We start from the raw sequence: 20,784 nt of genomic DNA, 5'->3' as shown, positions 1-20,784 counted from the left end.
CTATTTTAATTAAAATAAATGAGAATTTCTAAGGTTGTTCACCAGTACTACATACAATATTGATATTAAATGGGAGGAACCTCTGTATTTCCTTTTCAATGATATTTTTTAAATGTTGGTAAAAATGCAAATCAGTTAAATTATAAACGACCAATTCAAGCAAGCTGACCACAGGAGATTATTGTCTTTACTCACTTACAGAATCCTTGCCTAAGGATAAATAACTGTCAGGTATGTGAAACAATAGAATTTAGGGCTCTGTTGGAGGCAAGGGGAAATTTCGAAAATAATAGTCTATGACAATGCCCTTATGTGAGTTTACACCCCAGAGAAGTGTTTTCTATAGAATGAAATACTTGGCCAATGGAGAAGGCAGCTGGAATGAAAATAACTAGCACAGATTCCTTGGTACACATACAATGAAAACAAAAGTAAGGACCCTGTACAGGTGTAAACAAGCTAAAAATGACCTTGGCAAAATATCTTCATGGATTTAAAAAACACCAAAAGCATGCAACTTAAAGTTCCCTTCCCTTCACAAGAATGAACTGAAAAACCAAAACAAACAAAACAACCAAAACAAAAAAACAGACGGAACCATCTGTTTCTGTCAGTAGAAAACAGTAATAGATACATTAGGTTCCAGGACAAATAAAACTTTAAAATATTAATATTGAAAAAATACAATTAACTTTTTATTAAAAATACATACTCCTTACTCAGTCTTTGTGTACATTTTGTTTTGTGTGAAAAAGAAAAAAATAATAAAATAGGAAAGGCATTAAGACTACCTAATTATTTATACTGTATTTGGTAGAAGCATGTTTCAGTCAAACTTTAAACAAAAATAAGTTATTCTGTTTTCATTTGCTCCCGGACATCAGAAGGCAGGGTTTCAAACAGAGCATCTTCTACAACTAAACCAGCTCGCTTCAGAGCCCGACAGTCGCCCAGTTCGGGAGGGAGAATTTCAAAGTGATTGCCTTTGACATCTAAATAGGAGAGAAATAGTAAATTTCCAATTTTTGGTGAAAGTACTGATAGGCTGTTTTTCCCAATCTTCAGAGTTTTGAGTTTCTTACAGAAATAGAGTTCATCTGGAAGGCTCTCCACTTTGTTACAAGTGATGGAAAAATACTGTAAACTTTGTAGAACTCCGATCTCAGGCGGGATAAATCTAATGTCATTGTAGGACAAGTCCAGGTATCGGATCTTGTTGCATAGGAAGAGATGGGAAGGCAGCACCTCTATTTTATTGTGACTAAAGAAGAGGCGCTCCAGGCTGGTGAGTTTCTTTATATGCTCTGGGATGTAGGTGATGCTGTTATACCACAGTTTTAGCACTGTCAACTTTCTCAAGTGCTGGAAGCTAACGATCTCTTCTATAGACTTCAGATTATTTTCCTTGAGGTCCAATTCCTGGAGGCTAAGCAGGCTGAACACGGCATGAGGAATGCGCTCCAGGTCACAGTGGACCAGCTCCAGCTCTGTCAGATTGGTCATCTTCTTCAGATTGTTAAGCATCACCAGCTTGGTGCCATCGTTGTGTATGCACATCTTCTGGAGATGGCTGGAAACATCAACCACTGCCTGTGGGATTTTGGAAACATTGCTTTTGATAGAGAGAATTTTAAGGCTTTTGAGATCCCGCAGAGACTCAAGGGTGATATTTTTGTAAATATCGTGACTTAGAGAGCCAACCAGGTAGAGCTCCTCCAGGTTCCGGAGGCCATACATCCAGGGGGGCAGCTCCCTCATATCATCAAACTTGACGCTCAAGACCTTGAGGTTCTCCTTCAGGAAGGAGAGCGCCGCGCTGTGGATTTTGACCGAGCACTGGTGCAGAGAGAGCTCCTGGAGATTGTCTAGCTGTGCAATGGTGGCTGGTATCATGACATTCTTAATGATTTCAAGTTTTAGAGACTGCAACTCCGTGATTTCAAAAACAGTGTCTGGAAGGCCAGAGAGCATGATGAGAGGCAATTCCAGGCGGTTATGGGCATTCGTCTGCAGCTTCTGCCTCAGTTTATCCGGAGTCCACTCGTTGTTTAAGTTCAGCTGCTTTAATTTGTTTTCACTCACTTCAGATAGGAACACTGCAAATCTCTTGGAATACAGAGGGTCGTACTGATCTATCATATGAAGCATAAAAGCAAAGTCATTTTTCACGTCTGGAATATCATCAATTCCAGTTTCCTGCCGGACGTACTCAAAAGAGTACTCCCTCAGAGAACGGTAGAACAGCCAGTATAAGGTATAAAGGCACGTCAATCCGTAGATACTTACAAAGCACAAGTAGCAAAAGGAGAGTTTCGAGAACAAGTGTGCCATGGTGTGATTGCAGGAAAAGTTCTTATATCCAGTCATGTCCTGAATGTCAACATTGCAGTCCACTGTAAATTGGACTTTGGAAACCAGGGCGCTATTATATGCAATGATGATTAGGAATTTTATAACCTTAAGTACAGTCTGACGAACATACATAGCGTATAATATATCACCTTCTTCTACGTGCAGCCTGAACTTCTTCACCTTCTCAAATAAAGCCTTCGCTTGCTCACCCTCCTTCTTATCTAGAGCCCCTGCAGTGGATTTGTCAACCACAAACTTCTCAGGAATTGACTTTAAAGACTGAGAGTTGACCAGGCCGCCTTCCGGACCAGACGGGGTGGCGTTGGACCTGCTCACGTTCTTCCTGTTGTCCTTTTCTTCTGAGTCCTCCCCAGACACTTCAGATAAAGCCCGTGTGGTCCAGGGAGAGTCAAAACACTTCCCCAGGATTGAGATGAAATGTTCTATTTTGGAGCTGGAACCAGGGAATTTGAACCAAAAGTTGCTACAGAGCATGAAGACCAGGGTATGGATGAGGACAAGGTAAGGGAAATACTTGGCGTACCAGTGGAGGGCTCGCTCATAGCACATCTGGTTAATGAAGCTGTACTGCTGAAGGTCCAAATCTGTCTTCAGTCCTTTCATTTCCACAGTGACTGGGTTAGTGGGAGACGGTTTCGGTGGAGGCAGGGGGGTGGTACTGGCCACTGCTTGAGAGACATTCGAAACGGAAGACTGGTTCTGAGAAGCCTGCACTCTCTTTGGAAGGCAGATTATCTTGTCTTGCATGACCTGAAACAAAGAAATAATCTTTTCAAATTCTATTACTCAAAGAGCTTTCATAATGTCATTAGGGCGAAGAAAGCAGCAATACCAGCCAATAAATGTCCACTTCCTTTGCCTGGAGAATACAATGTTCAATTCCAGCACCGAGATTTTTATCCTTAGCCCACATGTTGGAAAAATGAATTGCATCAATATACCTTTGCTCACCATGTCTAACTCAGGACACAGAACACAGCGGTTTTTTTAGGACACAGAACGATTCACAACAAAATAAATAGTTAAAGAACATTCATGTATTTAAAAACATTTGCATTTCTTCTCGCACTGAAGCCTAGGAGAATCAGTCATTGGTCTGGGAAACACATCCTCTTATCAGACTCAGTCTTGAATTGGATGGCTCCCAAGATTGATATTAGTTTCTGTATGAGAAGCATTAAAAGGAGGAAATACGGGAGAAATTCCCATCTTTATTGTTTCCCCTTTTCTTTCTATCCATACCTTAGACATGCATAGATGAACGTGAATGGCTTTAATAAAATGGGAATTTACTAAGCTTTTGTAAAAACTATTTCTTCAGAGAGAGATGACAAAATACAGAAATGTTCGATAGTAAAATAGTTATGTCTAAACTTGCTGCTTTTCACACAAAATATTACATCAACTTCTATCCCTCTACCAATGCTTCAGCTTGTTGAAAAGAATATTAAGCCCTAAGAATGTCCAGCAGTCTCATTAGATTGCAGTTTGGGTAAGAGAGAACACATTCTTTCTGAAGATGAGGTAGGATGAGGCAAAATACTCCTTGAATCAACCTGGAGGAATCATCCCCAGGAAGAAGTACACGTAAGTGGAATCATCTGGACAATAAGCAAACATTTCAGAGAAAGAATAATAACCAAGAAATTGATGGTAATAACATGGAATTAATAATGCAGGGGAAGTCTATTTGTACCTTATTAGGTCAAATGGCTGAAACTCCATAGTGTATAATGATTTTGCAACAGCAAAGCTCTTTATGTTGATTCTAGAAGTAGAAACTGACTCTATTACAAAGTAGACTGCTATGGCATGAGAATATGACCATAACCTGGTGACATGGGAGATATAGCCCCATAGAGAGAAGTATTTACAAGGTTTGACAATGCAGTGGAGCACCCAACACTTAGCTGAGTGTCTGATACATAGGAGACCATCAGTATTTGCTGAGAAAGTGAATGAATCTAGAACTGACACTAGTCCTTCCAATTCAGAGTTGCATAGGTCTGGGTGTAGACCACACGTCTCCTAGGGATGAAGATAAGGATGGTGATTATAGTGATGACAGCAACAAACTTTCTGTTGTATTTAATACGCAATCCTGTTCCAATAATGTCATGGGTATTAATTATTTTGTCACCTTCACCTGATAAGGCAGGCACTCCTTTTATCCCAATTTCACAGATGAGGAGACCAAGCCACAGAAAAGTTAAGTAACTTGCTTAATGTTATCAAGCCCAGGCCACCCGGACCCAGAGCCCACATTCTTATTTTATTTTATTGAATTTCTAGGATTAAACCAAAAAGATCTCAATTTGACTTTATCCTAAGTAACAAATTACCTTATATAAATTATACATATTTTAGGGAAAAGCTTATCTCTCCCCATATCCTATGCAGATAACAATGAAAGAATGAGGTTAGGGGAAGAGAGGAAGTTTCATTTATAAAGATTTATAAAGGCTCCAGCCTAAAAGATATAGCAGGGGGCTACTACTTACTATGTAAATCAAAAGAAGGCAGGGAAGAAAAACAAATGTAATTGCATTCAGAGGGTTCAGTGGCTAGAGAGGTGTGAGAATGTTTGAGAATGCCTTCAAACATTTTAATCACTTACCTGATGTTAAACATGCCCACGTTTGTGGGCATATATATGTCTACTTATAATTATACCAATAAAGTATTGCCAATCCATATGTCAAATATTAGAAAACTTAATTATTTTTCCTTTAAGTTTAAAATAAACATAAAGCTTTCATTTTAATCTCGTCTCAATGGGGCATCCTTATTTCTTGGAGGTCAAGCACTCTACCTTGGAAACCTCTGGAACAGAAAATAGTAAGAGAAAGTCTTGACAGATGCCAGATTATCCTGAAGAAATATCAAAGAGAAAAAGTAAGAAAGTCAGTGTTTGGGGCCATATTCTAGCTGTTTTCTCATTCGTGGTCTCATTTAATGCCCCCAATAATCTGTGAGGCAGGCATAAGGTAGGGGCTAGAGACCAGCATGGAAAGAAATGCTTCCCCAGCACCTTCTCCAAGAGTGACACCTTTGAGCTAGTATGTTAATATGACATTGTTAATGGTGTGATGAAAATAGAGACGAGCTAGAAGGTAAAAAGGCAGGCACCTTCTGGAGGTGCTAAGTCCCTGCCAAGCAACCAGGTGGCCCCATTACTGCCCCCTGCCCAGCCCTTCTCCAGGCTTGCTCCTCATGGGGGAAGACGATAAACCTCTGGAGCTTGGCTGCTACAGAGGGTTTCAGGTTATGTCCTGCACCAGGGTGCCCAGCTGACAGGCAAGTGTGGGCTGAAATCCTGCTTCTGCCCCCCTCGGTCAGCTGTTCACCCTCATGGGATGCCTTTTTATATTCTGCACAAAGGTACCTGACTGGCTCGCATCTGCCATGCTAGAGAGGTAGGTGATTTTCTCCCCATTCTACAGAAGAACCCAACTAAAGTTCAGAGAAGTTCAATCACTTGCCCACGTTCACGTAGCTAGGAAACAGCAGAGCAGACTAGTATATTTCCACCATTCCAGATAGTCTCCGCATTCCTCCGAGTTTCTGCTACGATGGCTTTAAGAGAACAGCCCAACGTGGGAGGGGAACACGTAGACAATCTCCAGAAGTTCCTCTCCGCCTTCTGATGTCATATTTCTTTCAATCTTCACAAAGATGTAATTTTTAAAATGTGCCTATTTAAATCCCAGGAAGGTAAAGACAGTGCTCTATTTTCCAGAAGCTGTTAACTACTCAGAAATGAGCACAGAGTAGAAAAAGATGCTGGAATTTAGTCACCACGAACAATTGCTGCTCATGCTGTCAAGAGAACACATCCTAAGAAGGCTCCAGCAGAGACACATATCATAGTTGAAGTCCCAAAGAATGTGATGGCAGGTTGTCTATCCAGGACTACGGAAAGGAAGAGGGCAGGTGACGGAGTCCAACAGTAAAGAGTGTGAGGACTTAAACAGTGAAATAGCCACAGGAGAGAGGAAGGAAGTTATCTTCCATGGTTAATGGAAACTTTGCAACACTGAGAAGAATTGGGAGAAGGATCAATATTTTCAAGGGTAGAGTAAAAAAGAGAAAGAAGACAGAAAAAAATAAGGCAGGTTTCTTTTAAAAAAAGAAAAGGGTAAAGGGATGTTTCTGGGGGATATCTGTAAATAGCAGCTTGTAAGAACTTGTAAGTTTCTGTTTCACCTTTTCTGCTCTTTTGAGAAGCTTGTCTAATTAAACCTATACCTCAATTCTTTTTGCCTTTACCCAGAAATTTAAAGATTAAAGTACAAAATAAGCCTTAAGGAAAGGCTGCAAAACAAATTGCAAAGGCATAATGGTAGGGTTCCAGGCTGCCGGTGCAGCGCTAAGGGAGAGTGCTTGGGGTAAGACCAGGGAGAAAGCCACCGCCCACATCCCATCCTACAAAGCATCGAGGCTCAGACCATCACCACCAGCTCATACACACACATGTCATTATGACGAGGAATCCCATCCTTTTCTTCTAGGGACAGCCCTCAGACTGCCTTTGGACGCAAAAGCATTGAGGCTAGAGATACACAGAGTCTTTATATAGGGGGAGGGCGAGAAAGAGGAGAAAGAAATGAGGGTAGGGGGAAGAGAAAAAAATTTAAAAAGCAAGATGAACAAGAGAATCTGATCCACAATATAGCAAGGTGAGAACGTTACTCTCCTAAAAGCAGATACGAGAATAATTCTTTTAAAAAAAAGTTTTTTTTTGATGTGGACCATTTTTAAAGTCTTTATTGAATTTGTTACAATATTGCTTCTGTTTTATGTTTTGGTTTTTTGGCCACTGAGGCATGTGGGATCTTAGCTCCCCAACCAGGTATCAAACCCACAGCCCCTGCATTGGAAGGTGAAGTCTTAACCACTGGACCACCAGGGAAGTCCTCCATGAGAATAATTCTTGAACGAAATCATCTACTTTAAAGAAAATATCTCAGTTTGGGAATGAGGAAGATAGGGATATAGAAGGAGGCGAGTCACTGAGGGCAAAGGTCAGGTGAAGCCAGGCAACAAAGATGCTAACTGCCCCCCGCCCCCACCCCGCGCTGTATTGGGATGAACAGGCTTGGAGGTAGGAGGAGTGAGTCAGCAGAGCAGAGAGGGGCTAGAATCGAAGGAAATAGCTCAAGCAACATGGTAGGAGGCTGGGGTGCACACTCATTATTTCTATTTTGAGATGTAAATACCTTTCACTCTTCCCTAAACCTTTGGTAAAATCTGCTAAATGCACACAAACACCCCTATTATGAATGAATTTTGTGGAAATCACAGCAAAAAAAGGACTAAATTTCATGCTTGGATCAAAACTGAACAGACAAGGAGAGTTTGCCTGGGATGCTAAAAATCTATAAACTGTTTCCATGAAAGCAGGAACTGGGACCATGAGAACCTAATTCTTCTATGAGTCCGTCAGAACTTAGGCCATGGACTGGAATTTGATCCAATATCCTCTAGGTCCTACGGAGCAGCTGACATCCAGTAACATGAGTATATAAAATGCTCCTCAAGACTTTACAGTGAAAGTTCCTAGAGGAATAAAAAATATACATGTAAAATTGTTCCATGTCTGTCATAATATCTGGGTAATATCTCTGGAAAAGAAACACAAGGGTTGCAGTGATTGGAGAAATGGGCTCACTAAAGTTGGATTCATGAATTCCCATTTGCAAATTATTTTGAGGTAACACCACAGCTGTTTTTGAAAAAAAATTCTAAGGTCAATGAAATCAACTGAATTTCTTGCTTTTACTTTCTACAGGGGGATGTCTTTCAAGAGAAACGAAGTAAAATTCAAACTTCTTTAAAAAGGAAGCAACCCATCCAAACTATGCCCTGAAATGCTGCTCAGATCTAGGAAAAGAAATCAAATATTTAAAATTGTAATTATCACATTTATACTAGCAAACAGATGCATTTTTAAGTAGAGTATGTACACTCTTGATCGCATGTTGAAATACCTCGCCTGGTCAATGTAAACTTAGGGCTTTTTAACAGTAATCTTCACAGTTTTAAATCATTAATGTTCGTCTACATCTTTGATTGTTTATCTTTGATGATGGTTATTTGATTCTCAGTCCCTTTGTTAGAATCATAACACCCATTATTATAATGTAAAACTAAGATCTACTTCAGTTAGGCAGTTTCCAGAAGAGGACGGCAGTGAGAAGCAGCAGGGAACAGTGGTAACATGTTGAAACAGTTTCACATTTGCATGAATGAGACACCAAAGGGCTGAGGTTCAAACCAAACCAAACCAAACCAAACCACTTAGCTTCAGAGAAACGGCTTGATATAACAAAAATAGAGCAACATAAATAAGGGCCAGCTTATCTATTACATGAGGGAGACATAAATGACATCGATGGCGGTGGTGTAGGATGTGTAGAACACAAGTGCTGAGTAGTTCTGCGTGTGCCTCAGGAAAAGCCAACCATTGTGGAGGCTCTGCTGTAAGTCAGATATGTTAGAGATACCAAGAGCAATGTGCCCTTCCAGGTCAAGCACAGGAGAAAGACAACTGAATCAGTCATGAGTGTTGCAAGTGCTCAAATTCATGCTCGTCTTTCACAATGAACTTTATAATCAACTTTATAGTCTAGATCCAGAAAAAAACCCAAAAAACTTGGTGGTATTTTTATTGGGATTACATTACATTTATAAATTAATTTAAGAAGCACTGACATCTTTATGGTGTTGATTCTTCCTCTCCATGGTGTGTGTTTCCACTTGTTCAATCTAATTTTCTGTCTCCCAAGAGTGTTTCATAGCTTTCCCCAAATAGATCTTGGACATTTATTGTTAAGTTATGCTTCAACATTTTATTTTTTGCTATTATAAATCTTTTTTTAAAAACACATATTCAGCACAGAAGGGAGCATCCTCCCTTCACCTTTCCTACTCCCTTGCCATTCCTTAGGAAGCCCTGATAAGCCTGGTGCGTACTCTTCTGGATCTATATCTGTGCATTTACAGAAACATGACATATAAACACATGGGATCTTCCTACATGAGTTGTTCTTGCACCTTGAGTTTTCCACTCTCATAGTATGTCTTGGAGACCTTAACACATCGGCACATAGGGATCTACTTCATTCTTAAGGGCCACATTATTACGTGGTGTGGATGTGCTATAATTTATTAAAAACATTCCAACGACGATGTGCATTTAGGCAATTTATTAAAAACATTCCAACGACAGTGCCAGTCTCAAAAAGGTACATGCTGGCTGATTTTACATGGCATTCTGCAAATCAGGCCAGCGAACAGATCCGTGGCTGCCAGAGGTTCACTGCAAAGGTTCAGAACCAGGGAATTCCTTGGGGTGTTGAGATTCTTTTGTATCCTGCGTGGTGTTACAAGAATTTATGCATGTTTTAAAATTTAAATAGATACCTTGTTTTGATAAAGAGTGCATTTTAGAAATGCTGTCTAATATTAACAGAGCTCCACTGGCTTTTTTCTGTTTTTTAAATATCCTTCTTTAATCTCTATTTTGCACCTTTGTCTGTGATTTTGTTTTATTTTTTTAGGTGTCTGTTTTATGTATTTTAAAAAAAATCTAAACTAATCACCTTTTTCTCTTACAACTGAATTTAATCTATTACATTATTTTGCTAACCTCACTCATATTGGGATATTTACTGATATTTGGATTTATTTCCATAATTTTATTTTATTTTTTTAACATGTTCATTGGAGTATAATTGCTTTACCATGGTGTGCTGTAAACAAAGTGAATCAGCTATACATATACATATACCCCCATATCCCCTCCCTCTTGTGCCTCCCTCTCCGTATTTTTATTTTTATATATACCATTTCTTCCTTCTTCCTGTTTTCTGTTGCACTGATAACATCTTCCACATCTCCTGTTTTCCATCCTGCTTCAGCTGGTTGGGAAGGTGAAGATTAAATTTCTGTAATAAAGGTTATCTATAATTTCTCAAAACGTATACACTTAAAGCTTTTCAGAATCCCTACCTCCCCTTCCAAGCATGTTTTAACTACCCGCTGAACTATCCCATTTTGTTGTTCTCAGAGTTTGTTTTCGCTTTCCTTTGAAACACACAATTTAAAAAAATAATCTATAGTTGCTTGTGATTATTTACATATTTATCATGTGCTCACCAATTTTCTTAGATCCTTTATCTTGCCCCTGGGTTCCTTTTCCTTTTGATTAAAGTATCTCCCTTAATAATTCTCTAGGGTAGCTTTGAAGATTTTACCTTTAACCCCAGATCTTCTATAGTTTCACTTTAATTTTAAGTGTATGTAGATGAACACTGCTTGGTATCTGTAGCTAAGGATTTGACTTTCTTCAATTTTGGAAAACTTTAGCAAAATCTCCTTAAATAATTGCTTCAAAACTTGCTTCATCATTTCTTCCGTTTTTTTCTGCAATTCCTATTAGATGTACGTTAGAGTCTCTCAACTGATCTTCCACGGGTGTGTGTTTGTGCTTTTTAATACCTGTCTCTCTCTATGCTGGCATCTGGGTAACTCAGAACTCTTATGTAATTCATTACATCTTTCTACAACTGAGTACAGTAGCATTATTCTACCTATTGATATTTTAAAGTTCAGTGGCTTTTTTATTTCCACGATTTCTAAATTTTTTATATCCATTTGATCTTATGTCATATCTACCTACTTTTTTTTTTTTTTTTTTTTTTGTGGTACACGGGCCTCTCACTGTTGTGGTCTCTCCCATTGCTGAGCACAGGCTCCGGACGCGCAGGCTCAGCGGCCATGGCTCACGGGCCCAGCCGCTCCGCGGCATGTGGGATCTTCCCGGACCGGGGCACGAACCCGTGTCCCCTGCATCGGCAGGCGGACTCTCAACCACTGCGCCACCAGGGAAGCCCGTATCTACCTACTTTTTAATGTTATTTCTTTGCCCACTCTAAATCTATTTTTTCTGCTTTTTATTTTATTTGTTTTGAACTTTTTTTTTTTTTTGGTACGCGGGCCTCTCACTGTTGTGGCCTCTCCCGTTGCGGAGCGCAGGCCCAGCGGCCATGGCTCACGGGCCCAGCCGCTCCGCGGCATGTGGGATCTTCCCGGACTGGGGCACGAACCCGTGTCCCCTGCATCGGCAGGCAGACTCTCAACCACTGCGCCACCAGGGAAGCCCTTTTCTGAACTTTTTAAAGTAAATGTATTTATTTTAACTTCACTGCTTGTTTTAAAACTTAGTTTCATCTCAAGTGGAGTGAATCAATATTCCAACTGTCAGTTTTGCTGAGAGAGTTTCTTAGCATAATTTTCTTCATGTGTTCTGGGTGGTAGGCTTGTTCTGAGATTGTTTTCTCTTGCGCACTCTTTTGTGGTTTCCTGCACCCAGCTCCCCAGTCCACCATTAGGGCTCGTCATGGTGTTTTGATGTTCTACTGTGATGTCAGGATCTCACAGTTCCAGTCAGGGAGACATGGGCAGGCTGACTCAGTTCCTGGTTGGGAGGCACCCCAGATGCACGGTTTCCTCTGAAGTACCAGCTCCAGCAGCCAGTTAATTGCCATTCTTTTTAGCTTCCTTTTGGGAGTGAGGACCTTTGGCTCCAAACAGTGACCAGGCTCTGGTCTCTTATCTTGCTTGGTGCATTTTTAGTTCCTTTACTGGCAGGAGCTGAGCTCCTGGCCGCTACTGCCTGCGTTTGGATGACAGCCCAGCTGTTGCTTCAGCCCCACTCAGTATTCCATTTGTGCTCCACAGAAGTGTTTATCTTGTTTTTGAGTCCATGTATGCATTTTTGGTACCTCCTTTTATATTTTATCATAGCTATACCCGTTGAACACAGGGAGTGTTTTCAAGCATAACTCTTGGTTTACTATCTTTTCATAAGAGAGAGACAGTGCGCTGTAATATAAAATTAGTCTCAAGACTACCATTATGAAGAATCAACGTTGCTTGGGTAGCACCAAACAAGGTAAACCTGCAATGTCAAGTTCCTCTTCCCACAAGAAAAGGCTGGATTTCTTTATACATCTGCCCCTAACAGCATAGGAGGGTACTTATTTTCCTACAACCTCAACAATTAAGTACAATATTTTTTCTATGAACTATAACCCCCAACTTATTTCTCTGGTTTAGACCTTACATCTTAGTTATGACTCTATTATCACTGAAAGAAGTGAGAAAACTTGCTGCATATGGTGAAACAGCAGGCGTCATTCCAATATGTTAATGTGTGACCCAGGGGTATTCTTTAGATTGTGATCTGTTCGTTTAAAAGATGGTGCTTTAACTTGGTTATGGCAAGTTGGATACAGACACGTAGACTGGAGCCACAAAGTGGCAGGTGGGCCAACAGGAAGGTGATTATCTTTTACCCTCCCTCCACTCCATAGATTCAAATACAACTGGTTCCAAAGGGTTGCACCCTGAAGCTGATTGTCCAGATTTGTCCCCAGTCTGATAGAACAAAACAAGCTATCTCTGCTGATCTGAGAGTGACCTAGCAAGAAACAGATCCCAAAGACCTATTCCCCAGGGCTTGTTCAGAGAGATACTAAGGACAGACTATCCATACAGTCTAAAACTATAAGGACAGTTTATAACTTATTGAATATCTACTTTATGCTAACCATTATAGGAAAATCAAGGAGGCATAACTAACATTCTAAAACTTATTGAATACCTACTTTATTGAATATCTACTAAAACTTATTGAATATTTACTTTATGCTAACCATTATAGGAAAATCAAGGAGGCATAACTAAAAGCACTTACAGTCTCCTTGGAGAGACATAAATAGCCACATGAAAAGTCAAACAACAGTGCACACAAGGCTGTATATATACCATGTGAATGATGTGGTAAATGAAATAAAAGCTAAGGCTTGCAGTGAGCAGAGAAGGATTCATGCAGTAGGAGCAACTTCGTTTGGGCCTCGAAGCTGCTGGACTTTGGATAGGTTTTGCGGGGAGGGTAAGGTCAGAACCTTGTGGGTTCCAGAGACCGGAGGCAAAGGGCTGCATTTGGGAAGAACAAGGAAGAAGATTAAAAAGATGGGACCTCCCTGGCGGTCCAGTGGTTAGGATTCCGAGCTTCCACTGCAGGGGGTGCAGGTTCGACCCTTGGAAGGGGAACTAGGATCCTGCATACCGCACAGCGTGGCCAAAAGAAAATTTTTTTTAATAAATAAATAAAAAATAAAAAGATGGACTGTTGCTCTTCCTTTCTGAGGTAGACCCATTTCTCCTGGGAAAAGAGATGGAGATACAAGGGAAGGGAATTAACTTTCACGTCACTAAGTTATCAGTTAATGTACGAACTAACTAATTATGTTCTCTCAGAAATAAGATGCTAGAAGACAAAGTATCTATCCTCAAGAGATGTGAGATTTACCTTCATCAGTGATAGGATTAACTCTGAGAATGCAGAATCTGTTTTAAGGCTAACTACCGAAAATATTTTAAGTACCAAAAAATCTTGTGAGAAAGAAGGAACTGAAAAGGCAGGGAAGATGGTTTTAAAAGGGCGGAAGATTTAAGTGATTTCATTCTCAGCAAATGTCTTATTCAAAAGGCTTACTATTCTCCAAGTCCAATACATGTGTGTTTGGGGGCAATCACCACTGGAGCACAAAAACAGACATCCATGATCACCACACACACTGATCCCTCTCACTAACACAAACGAGTCCTTGTCTCCAGGGGAAATGGAAAAGCGTAACTGCAAGGGTGTGGCATCATTTCCTGCCTGCTGTGCACATGGTATCTTCCTTCTTTAATGACAATGTTTAAAACTCATGTGTTGGTCAGGAAATAACACCCTGCCTGTGTGTGGAGGAAGTTTCGACCCAGAGAGTAAAGAGAGAAAGAGAGCGAACAGTCTAAAGATAATTGACAAACTTTCAGATGTTTATTAATAAACACAAGGGCTGAGTAAAAAGTCTGTTTTTATTGGTTGCTCATTTCCTCAATAGCAACAGGAAAAGGAGAGGCACAAGATCATACCCTGGCACCTCTGGGGCATGAAGGCAATGTCCTGGGGAAAAAATCGAAGGGGTTGGAGGGGTGAGCTGATTAAAACTTAGATTTTTGAATTAACGAATTCTCTTGGTGATAAGGTATAACAACACTACACTCGCTATAGGATTCATCTGTACATGATTAAAAACCAGACATCAAGCAAATCTCTAGTGAAGCATCATCAGAAATTTCTCTGCTTGAGGAACATAAAACGCCACCAGTCTGGTGGAAGAATTAAACATTGAAAAAGTTAAAGCATAATCACCCGAGTCATTACTATACATTAATAGAACAAAAGTATACAGTTAACTGGAGCAGTTTTTAAGTACTGATTTTCCCTCTATCGTAGTACCTGTGGAAACACAGTGTAATTGGCTATTATCATTTTACCTCCTAGACCAATAAGCTCTCTAAAGGCAAGCTCCAACCTTGTTGACATTGCCTGGCACAGAGTAAGTATGTACTAAATAGGAGGTGAATAAACACACACTGTGCCCCCTCCCCAAAGGAAAACAAACCACAACAACGGCAAGTACACACATGTATAAAATCAGATGCCAGTGAACATCTGGAAAAATTTGCCTTAGCTACCTTCCTCTGAGATGAAACAGCTCACTTCACACAACCTCCAAATTGCCAAGTGATGTCAGCCTAGTGATTCCTAAAGCCGAAGCTAAGTGCTGACTCATTGAAGGTACACAAGGAGAGTGCCAGATTTGGGAGGCACTACCTATTCATTCATTTCCAAGTAAAAGAAGAAACCATCACATTTACTTCAGGATCCTGTATGCATTTTGATACCTCTCTTAATAAAGGCAATTCTCCTACCACTATGAATATACATACACTGACTTTTCGAGGGTAAGTATGACTATACATACTATGAACGTTAATTTTTTTTAAACCCTTGGTTAGCCTGAGACTTTCCAGCCATCAAGGATGCTTTCGTTTCCTGTAGCTTGTATTTTAGTTGTATCTATGTTATGTTTTCTTCCCCTTTCTTTTGAGGAAAGCTTCTCCAGGACACAAAAAAAGAAAAGAAAAATGAGGGAGTGGATGAGATTCAAAACTGTTTTCATTTTGCTTCATGGCATTTTTCCATAAGCCAAGCAGACTAATGAATTATTTAATCCATGGCAATTTTTTTTTTTTTTTTTTTTGCGGTATGCGGGCCTCTCACTGTTGTGGCCTCTCCCGTTGCAGAGCACAGGCTCCGGACGCGCAGGCTCAGCGGCCATGGCTCACGGGCCCAGCCGCTCCGTGGCATGTGGGATCTTCCCAGACCAGGGCATGAACCCGTGTCCCCTGCATCAGCAGGCGGACTTTCAACCACTGCGCCACCAGGGAAGCCCGATCCATGGCAATATAAGATCTAAGTGGAAAGCAACCATTTCAAAGTCAAACCATGTGAGAAAATTCAGTGCATATACAAAAACAATGGATAAACATTAGGAACATATTGTTAGTGATTCATAACCAAGACAATTTGTTTCTGGTGCTTAAAATTTCGAAATATTTATAATTATGCTCTTGAAATAAGAAAAAGCTCTGAAGCAACCCCCAGGGACAGAAACCATATTTCTGTACTCAACTGACTTATCTCTGGACACCCTGCAGTTCACTGATAAATCTGTGAGCAGTAGTAAGATAAAAGAAATTGGGAGAGTCCCGGAGAAACATAAATCCTCTGGACTATCCACACCAATGTACAAACAGCAAAAAGATACAGAATTCTAACACTGGAATCATACAAATAAACAAAAAAGTATTAAAAGAATCTTTAAAAAAAAAGATCATTTATTTTAGACATTTTCTATAGTAATCAAAGAATAATTTGCTCTAGTACTCGGCAAGTGAATGATGTCAACTGCCAGGCTGTGGTAGCTGTACCTTGTTATGACAAGAAGACTTGCAGGTAAGGTAAGAGTCATGACAATTTGTCATTTAGGTGTGGTGGATAGTAGGAGAATTTTTTTCCCAGCCATTATGCTTTTTGGAAGTTAAGCTATTCTGGACTGCAGAAATACCATTAATTTTGTTCCACACATTCCAAGCGAATAGATCTTTTACCATATATGGTGAATTTCAGTTATGGATTTTTCCTTTTTTCTGACTCATCTAGATGGCTGATCTCTGGGCAGGACTCAAGACTCTTCTTTGTTCCTCCTTACTTCTTTCTAGAAGGAGGGCTAGTAGACATGGCAACATTAAAGGAGTAGTATTAAACCTTGGTGCTCATAAGGGGTTAAGGCTCTGAGTTCAAGCAGGGGATCTCTTGGAATTAGTTTGTTTGGAGTCTCTTTTTAGAGCTCCTCTTAGGAGCCATCACTTTGAAGTCTCTCTTCTTCCTTGAAGTTGATGTGATAGGGTGGGTCTGGAGCTGCCTCTCTCTTGGAAGTGGATTATACCCTCGGAGGGCCAGGGGAGGATAGCTCACATAAGCTCTCCTCTTGGCTTTAGGGAGAATCAATAGTCAATTTCCTCCTGCCCACCCCTTCCTCACCCTGTCTCTTCCTTGCCCAGGTTCCCCTTTTCTTCATCTGGGCAAACAGAGATTAAAGTACAGGGAAAGAGGGTAAGGAGGCTTCCTGTGCTTCCTCCAGCTTCTGGTCTGGGTCTTTAGCACTTAGGCAAAGGAAGTCCTTGTGACTTAACCGAGTTCTGGCCTAGCTCACCAGGAGAGTGATAGTGAGGTTTGGGGCCAGAGCTTAGTTTTCATTAAATGTTCTTTTGCCTGTCTTGTCCTCTGTCTATATAGCTCCTGCAGATCCTCTGGGAGAGGAAGGCAGATAGCTGTGGGAGGGAAGAATTGGGCATGTGGACCTTGATCTCAGACTTCTCTCAATCAGAGGCCCAACTCATCACACCGGTGACATATGGAAATGCCCCAGATGAAGAGAAGGCATTTGAAGTCTATAGTTTAAAAGACTAAAAATAATAAATTTCTATTTTACCATCATTTTTTTTCATATCTGTGAAGTGGAAATGATGCCAGTCCTGCTCATTTAATAAAACTGGCTCAGAAAGGCCATGTATTTTACCCAAAATCATAAGGCAGAGTCCATGTTTTCTGCTTGAAGCTTTGGGGAAAGATTTAACTCTTCTCTTTAATTTACTTGACCTAGCTGAAGCTATAAAAATTAACCAAGATTTTATATTTCCAGTGAGCATATGAGGTTTCTTACAAGGTAAAATGATGATGTAGCCGATGGCCTGTTTATTAGACAAAAGATTTGTGGTAGATACTGCAGAATTTCTAAAAATATTAAGTTAAGAAACTGACCAGTACAATGATACACAAAAGTGATTCAGAAAGGGATCTCTACAACATTGTCTCATCATGCATTAGGTATTTTCTGAGTCCAGTATCCAGCACCAGCATTTTAAAACTTAACATCAACATCCCAAAACATAAGCTAATGTACTTGAATTTAAGATTACACAGCCTTAGCTTTAGGTATCAGTGCAAAGAATCTCACTAGCTCTTAAGATTAATATACCTTAGTCTTTAGTATATTAGTATATACCTTAGTATATACTATACCTTTAGTATATTAGTATATACCTTAGTATATTAGTCTACTAATATACCCTACTCAAATATAAATTTGAGTAGGGAGATGCCAACTCAAATTTAAAGTAGCTAACTCTAATATTGCCAGTTAGCATAGTTTATTTCTTAGGAGGGCTAAAGATTTAAACTTGCTATTACATGACGAACAGTCATGTGTACATTTAAAAGCCTTTATTCCTTTATTCTTAGAAATAAAGTGCTGTTACATCTAAAAAGCTGAAAGTCTTTATTTGCTAGACACTTCCATGTGGACATTTGCCCCACAAGTCTTATTCTTTGTAACACACCACAACACATTTTTTTTTTCAGGAATATAATTTAAACCATCCTACCTAGAATATCAAGAAACTTGATTTCCCCAGGTAGACTTAACTATCTTTCCTCTTTTGCAGCTATTGCAATATATGGTCATTGCAATATGAACACACACACACACACACACACACACACACCCCGCAGCAATTATCTTCTGTTTTAGAAGCATGTATATGAATGTCCATCTTTGCAACAGTTTAAACAACTTCAGGTCCAAGACCAAGTTTTGTGCTGTCAGAACTTAGCACAGTGCCTATAACATCGCATACTGAATAAACTGGTACAATGAATGAATGTGTTATTTTGCTTCTCCAACTATTCCTTAAGCTCCTTTGGGGCAGAGATGGAGCCTTAAATTATTTTGTATTCCCAATAATACCTAACAGTGCTGGGAACCTAGTCAACATTCAATAAATATGCACTGATTTATTTGCAGTTTCACAGCAAAAATTTCATTAAACAGAACACTTCTTGCTATCACCAAATACACTCAAGTAGAAACTAGATATTAATCCATCAAGGAAGCTATAAAAGATTTCTATACTGGATGGGAACTTATACTAAATCACCTCTAAATTCTTTTCCAATTCTGAAATTCTATTTTTTTATTTTTAAAAGACATTTAACTAGTGTAGGACTATAACCTTCTTAGATTAGAATAAACCAATATCATGAAAATATCACCATTACTCAGAAATCACTAAATTTGAAACAAATTTTAAAAAATCTCCAAAAGACTAAAGTATACTAAATAGTTAATGAACATAAGCAAGCCCTCAAAAGTTCATTTGAAAACTCATTGTTTAGAAAGAAGAAACCATTTTCCCACAAAACAACATGGAGGTTTTTAGACTCTCAGGGCAGTTCATAAAATCTATTCCATGGGTACAAGATCAAGTACTAATACTGTTACAGAACTCAATCAACACTCATAATGTGGTTTATTTGGGGATGCCCGAAATATTCTTCTCCATATGACATCTGTATGAATGGGCAATCATCTGGGTAAGAAAAACCTGGTTTTCACCATGGCATTCAACTTTATTATAAAACAACCACATATGGCCAAAACATAAATTCTCAGTTCTGTAAAAATATACTTCATTGGTCTCACTGAAACGATTCTGTAACTTGCTCTACCGAGGTGCCTCAATGTCTATAGTTTCTTAAGTTTCTCTGTCACAACAGCATGATTTTTTTTACACACAAATTTTGGCTGTAGTTTTCTAACATGTGAGGGCATATAACATATACAAGTCAGGAATTGTTGATCTATTATTAGCACATTTTTGCGGTACATCCTCAAAGGACTTTTTCTTTCAAGTTTATTGCTCAAGCATAAGGGCCTGTCTCCCTTCTCTGGCACTAGGTTTATGCGAATTATTCTAGAGAGGATGCTCCTAGTATTCCTATCCAGCTCTGCAGAGTGCTGCGGTTAATCTCTGATACTACTAAAGAGAGATCGTTTGCTACTGGATGCTTTTTCTGCTTTTTGCAGGGGAGATCTGATTTTTAACGACAAGGCGATAAAAATCCATCAGTTTATGATCCAGTTTTAAATGACAGTTTGTACAATTGTTTTTATTATTAAAAGAGTCAATGAATTCTTAGAGCTGCTGAAGCACATTGATTATTCACTCAACACGCATTTCTTGAGTGTTAGGTCTAAGACACAAAGGTGGGTACAAAGATGTATCACACACAGATCCTGCCTTTTAGCAACTTGAAGTCTTGAATGGGCCATGAGATATGTTCTTAACATTTTCTTCCACACACTGTGGTTAGTTAAGTGTCAACAAAGAGGTAATACTAATTGTTTTGGTAGTTCATAAGGTCCCAGGTTCCAGATACCGCAGGATTAAATTCTTTGTCTTAACTCTGGCAAGTCTGAAGCTTAAATCTCAGAAGGCTGACATTTGCAGTAATGCTCAATTTAGGTCAATACTGACTTCAAGTCTTACACAGTGGATCCTAGCAAGAAAACACTGCAAAGGGCTACACTCCCCCGTGCTGTCGCTATATCTGCCACACTGGCCTCTTGTGATTCCTTTGCCTGGAATGTTCTTCTCCCAGATACCCACATACCTCCCTCTCTCAGTTCCTTTAGTTCTGCTCCAATGTGACTTTTTCAGAGAGGACAACCCTACTTAAAGTAGGACCCCTGTCCCTCTCTCTCCTTACACTGCTTTTTCCTTACAAAGCACTTATATCTGACATTATATTCTAAATGTATCTTTATTTTTTTGGCAGGGCCTTGTCATTTTTATCACTGCCTAACCCCATTGCCTGGAACTATTTATTACATGTTAAAGACAAATGCGCAAGGTTCTGTCTGAGGACACATGGATTCTCCTTGTAGCCTCCCCTCCACCAGGCTATTCACTCTCTACAACGGGCATCTGCAATAATAGGAATCTCACTACCTAACATGACCTTTTCAGAAAGTTGTTAACTTTTTGAAAGTTGAGTTTGTATTGAGCGAAAATCTTCTTTCCTAAAACTTCTGTTGTTGGTTC

General features: G+C 39.7%; 1 protein-coding gene across 1 annotated transcript in view; it reads right to left on the bottom strand.

Annotated features, from left to right (window-relative positions):
- Positions 1 to 673: 673 nt before the first annotated feature.
- LRRC8C (leucine rich repeat containing 8 VRAC subunit C) overlaps positions 674 to 20,784 on the bottom strand; it is an 87,387-nt gene continuing 67,276 nt past the window's right edge. Inside the window, exon 3 of the mRNA XM_065880217.1 lies at positions 674 to 3,123. Coding sequence (XP_065736289.1) covers positions 853 to 3,123 — 2,271 coding nt within the window. The 3' untranslated portion in view covers positions 674 to 852. The remainder of the gene's footprint in view (positions 3,124 to 20,784) is intronic.

Source organism: Phocoena phocoena, chromosome 1 (assembly GCF_963924675.1).
Source record: "Phocoena phocoena chromosome 1, mPhoPho1.1, whole genome shotgun sequence".
In the NCBI taxonomy this organism is placed as follows: domain Eukaryota; kingdom Metazoa; phylum Chordata; class Mammalia; order Artiodactyla; family Phocoenidae; genus Phocoena; species Phocoena phocoena.
Note: the sequence above shows the minus strand (reverse complement) of the source record. Positions and strands in the feature narration are given on the sequence as shown.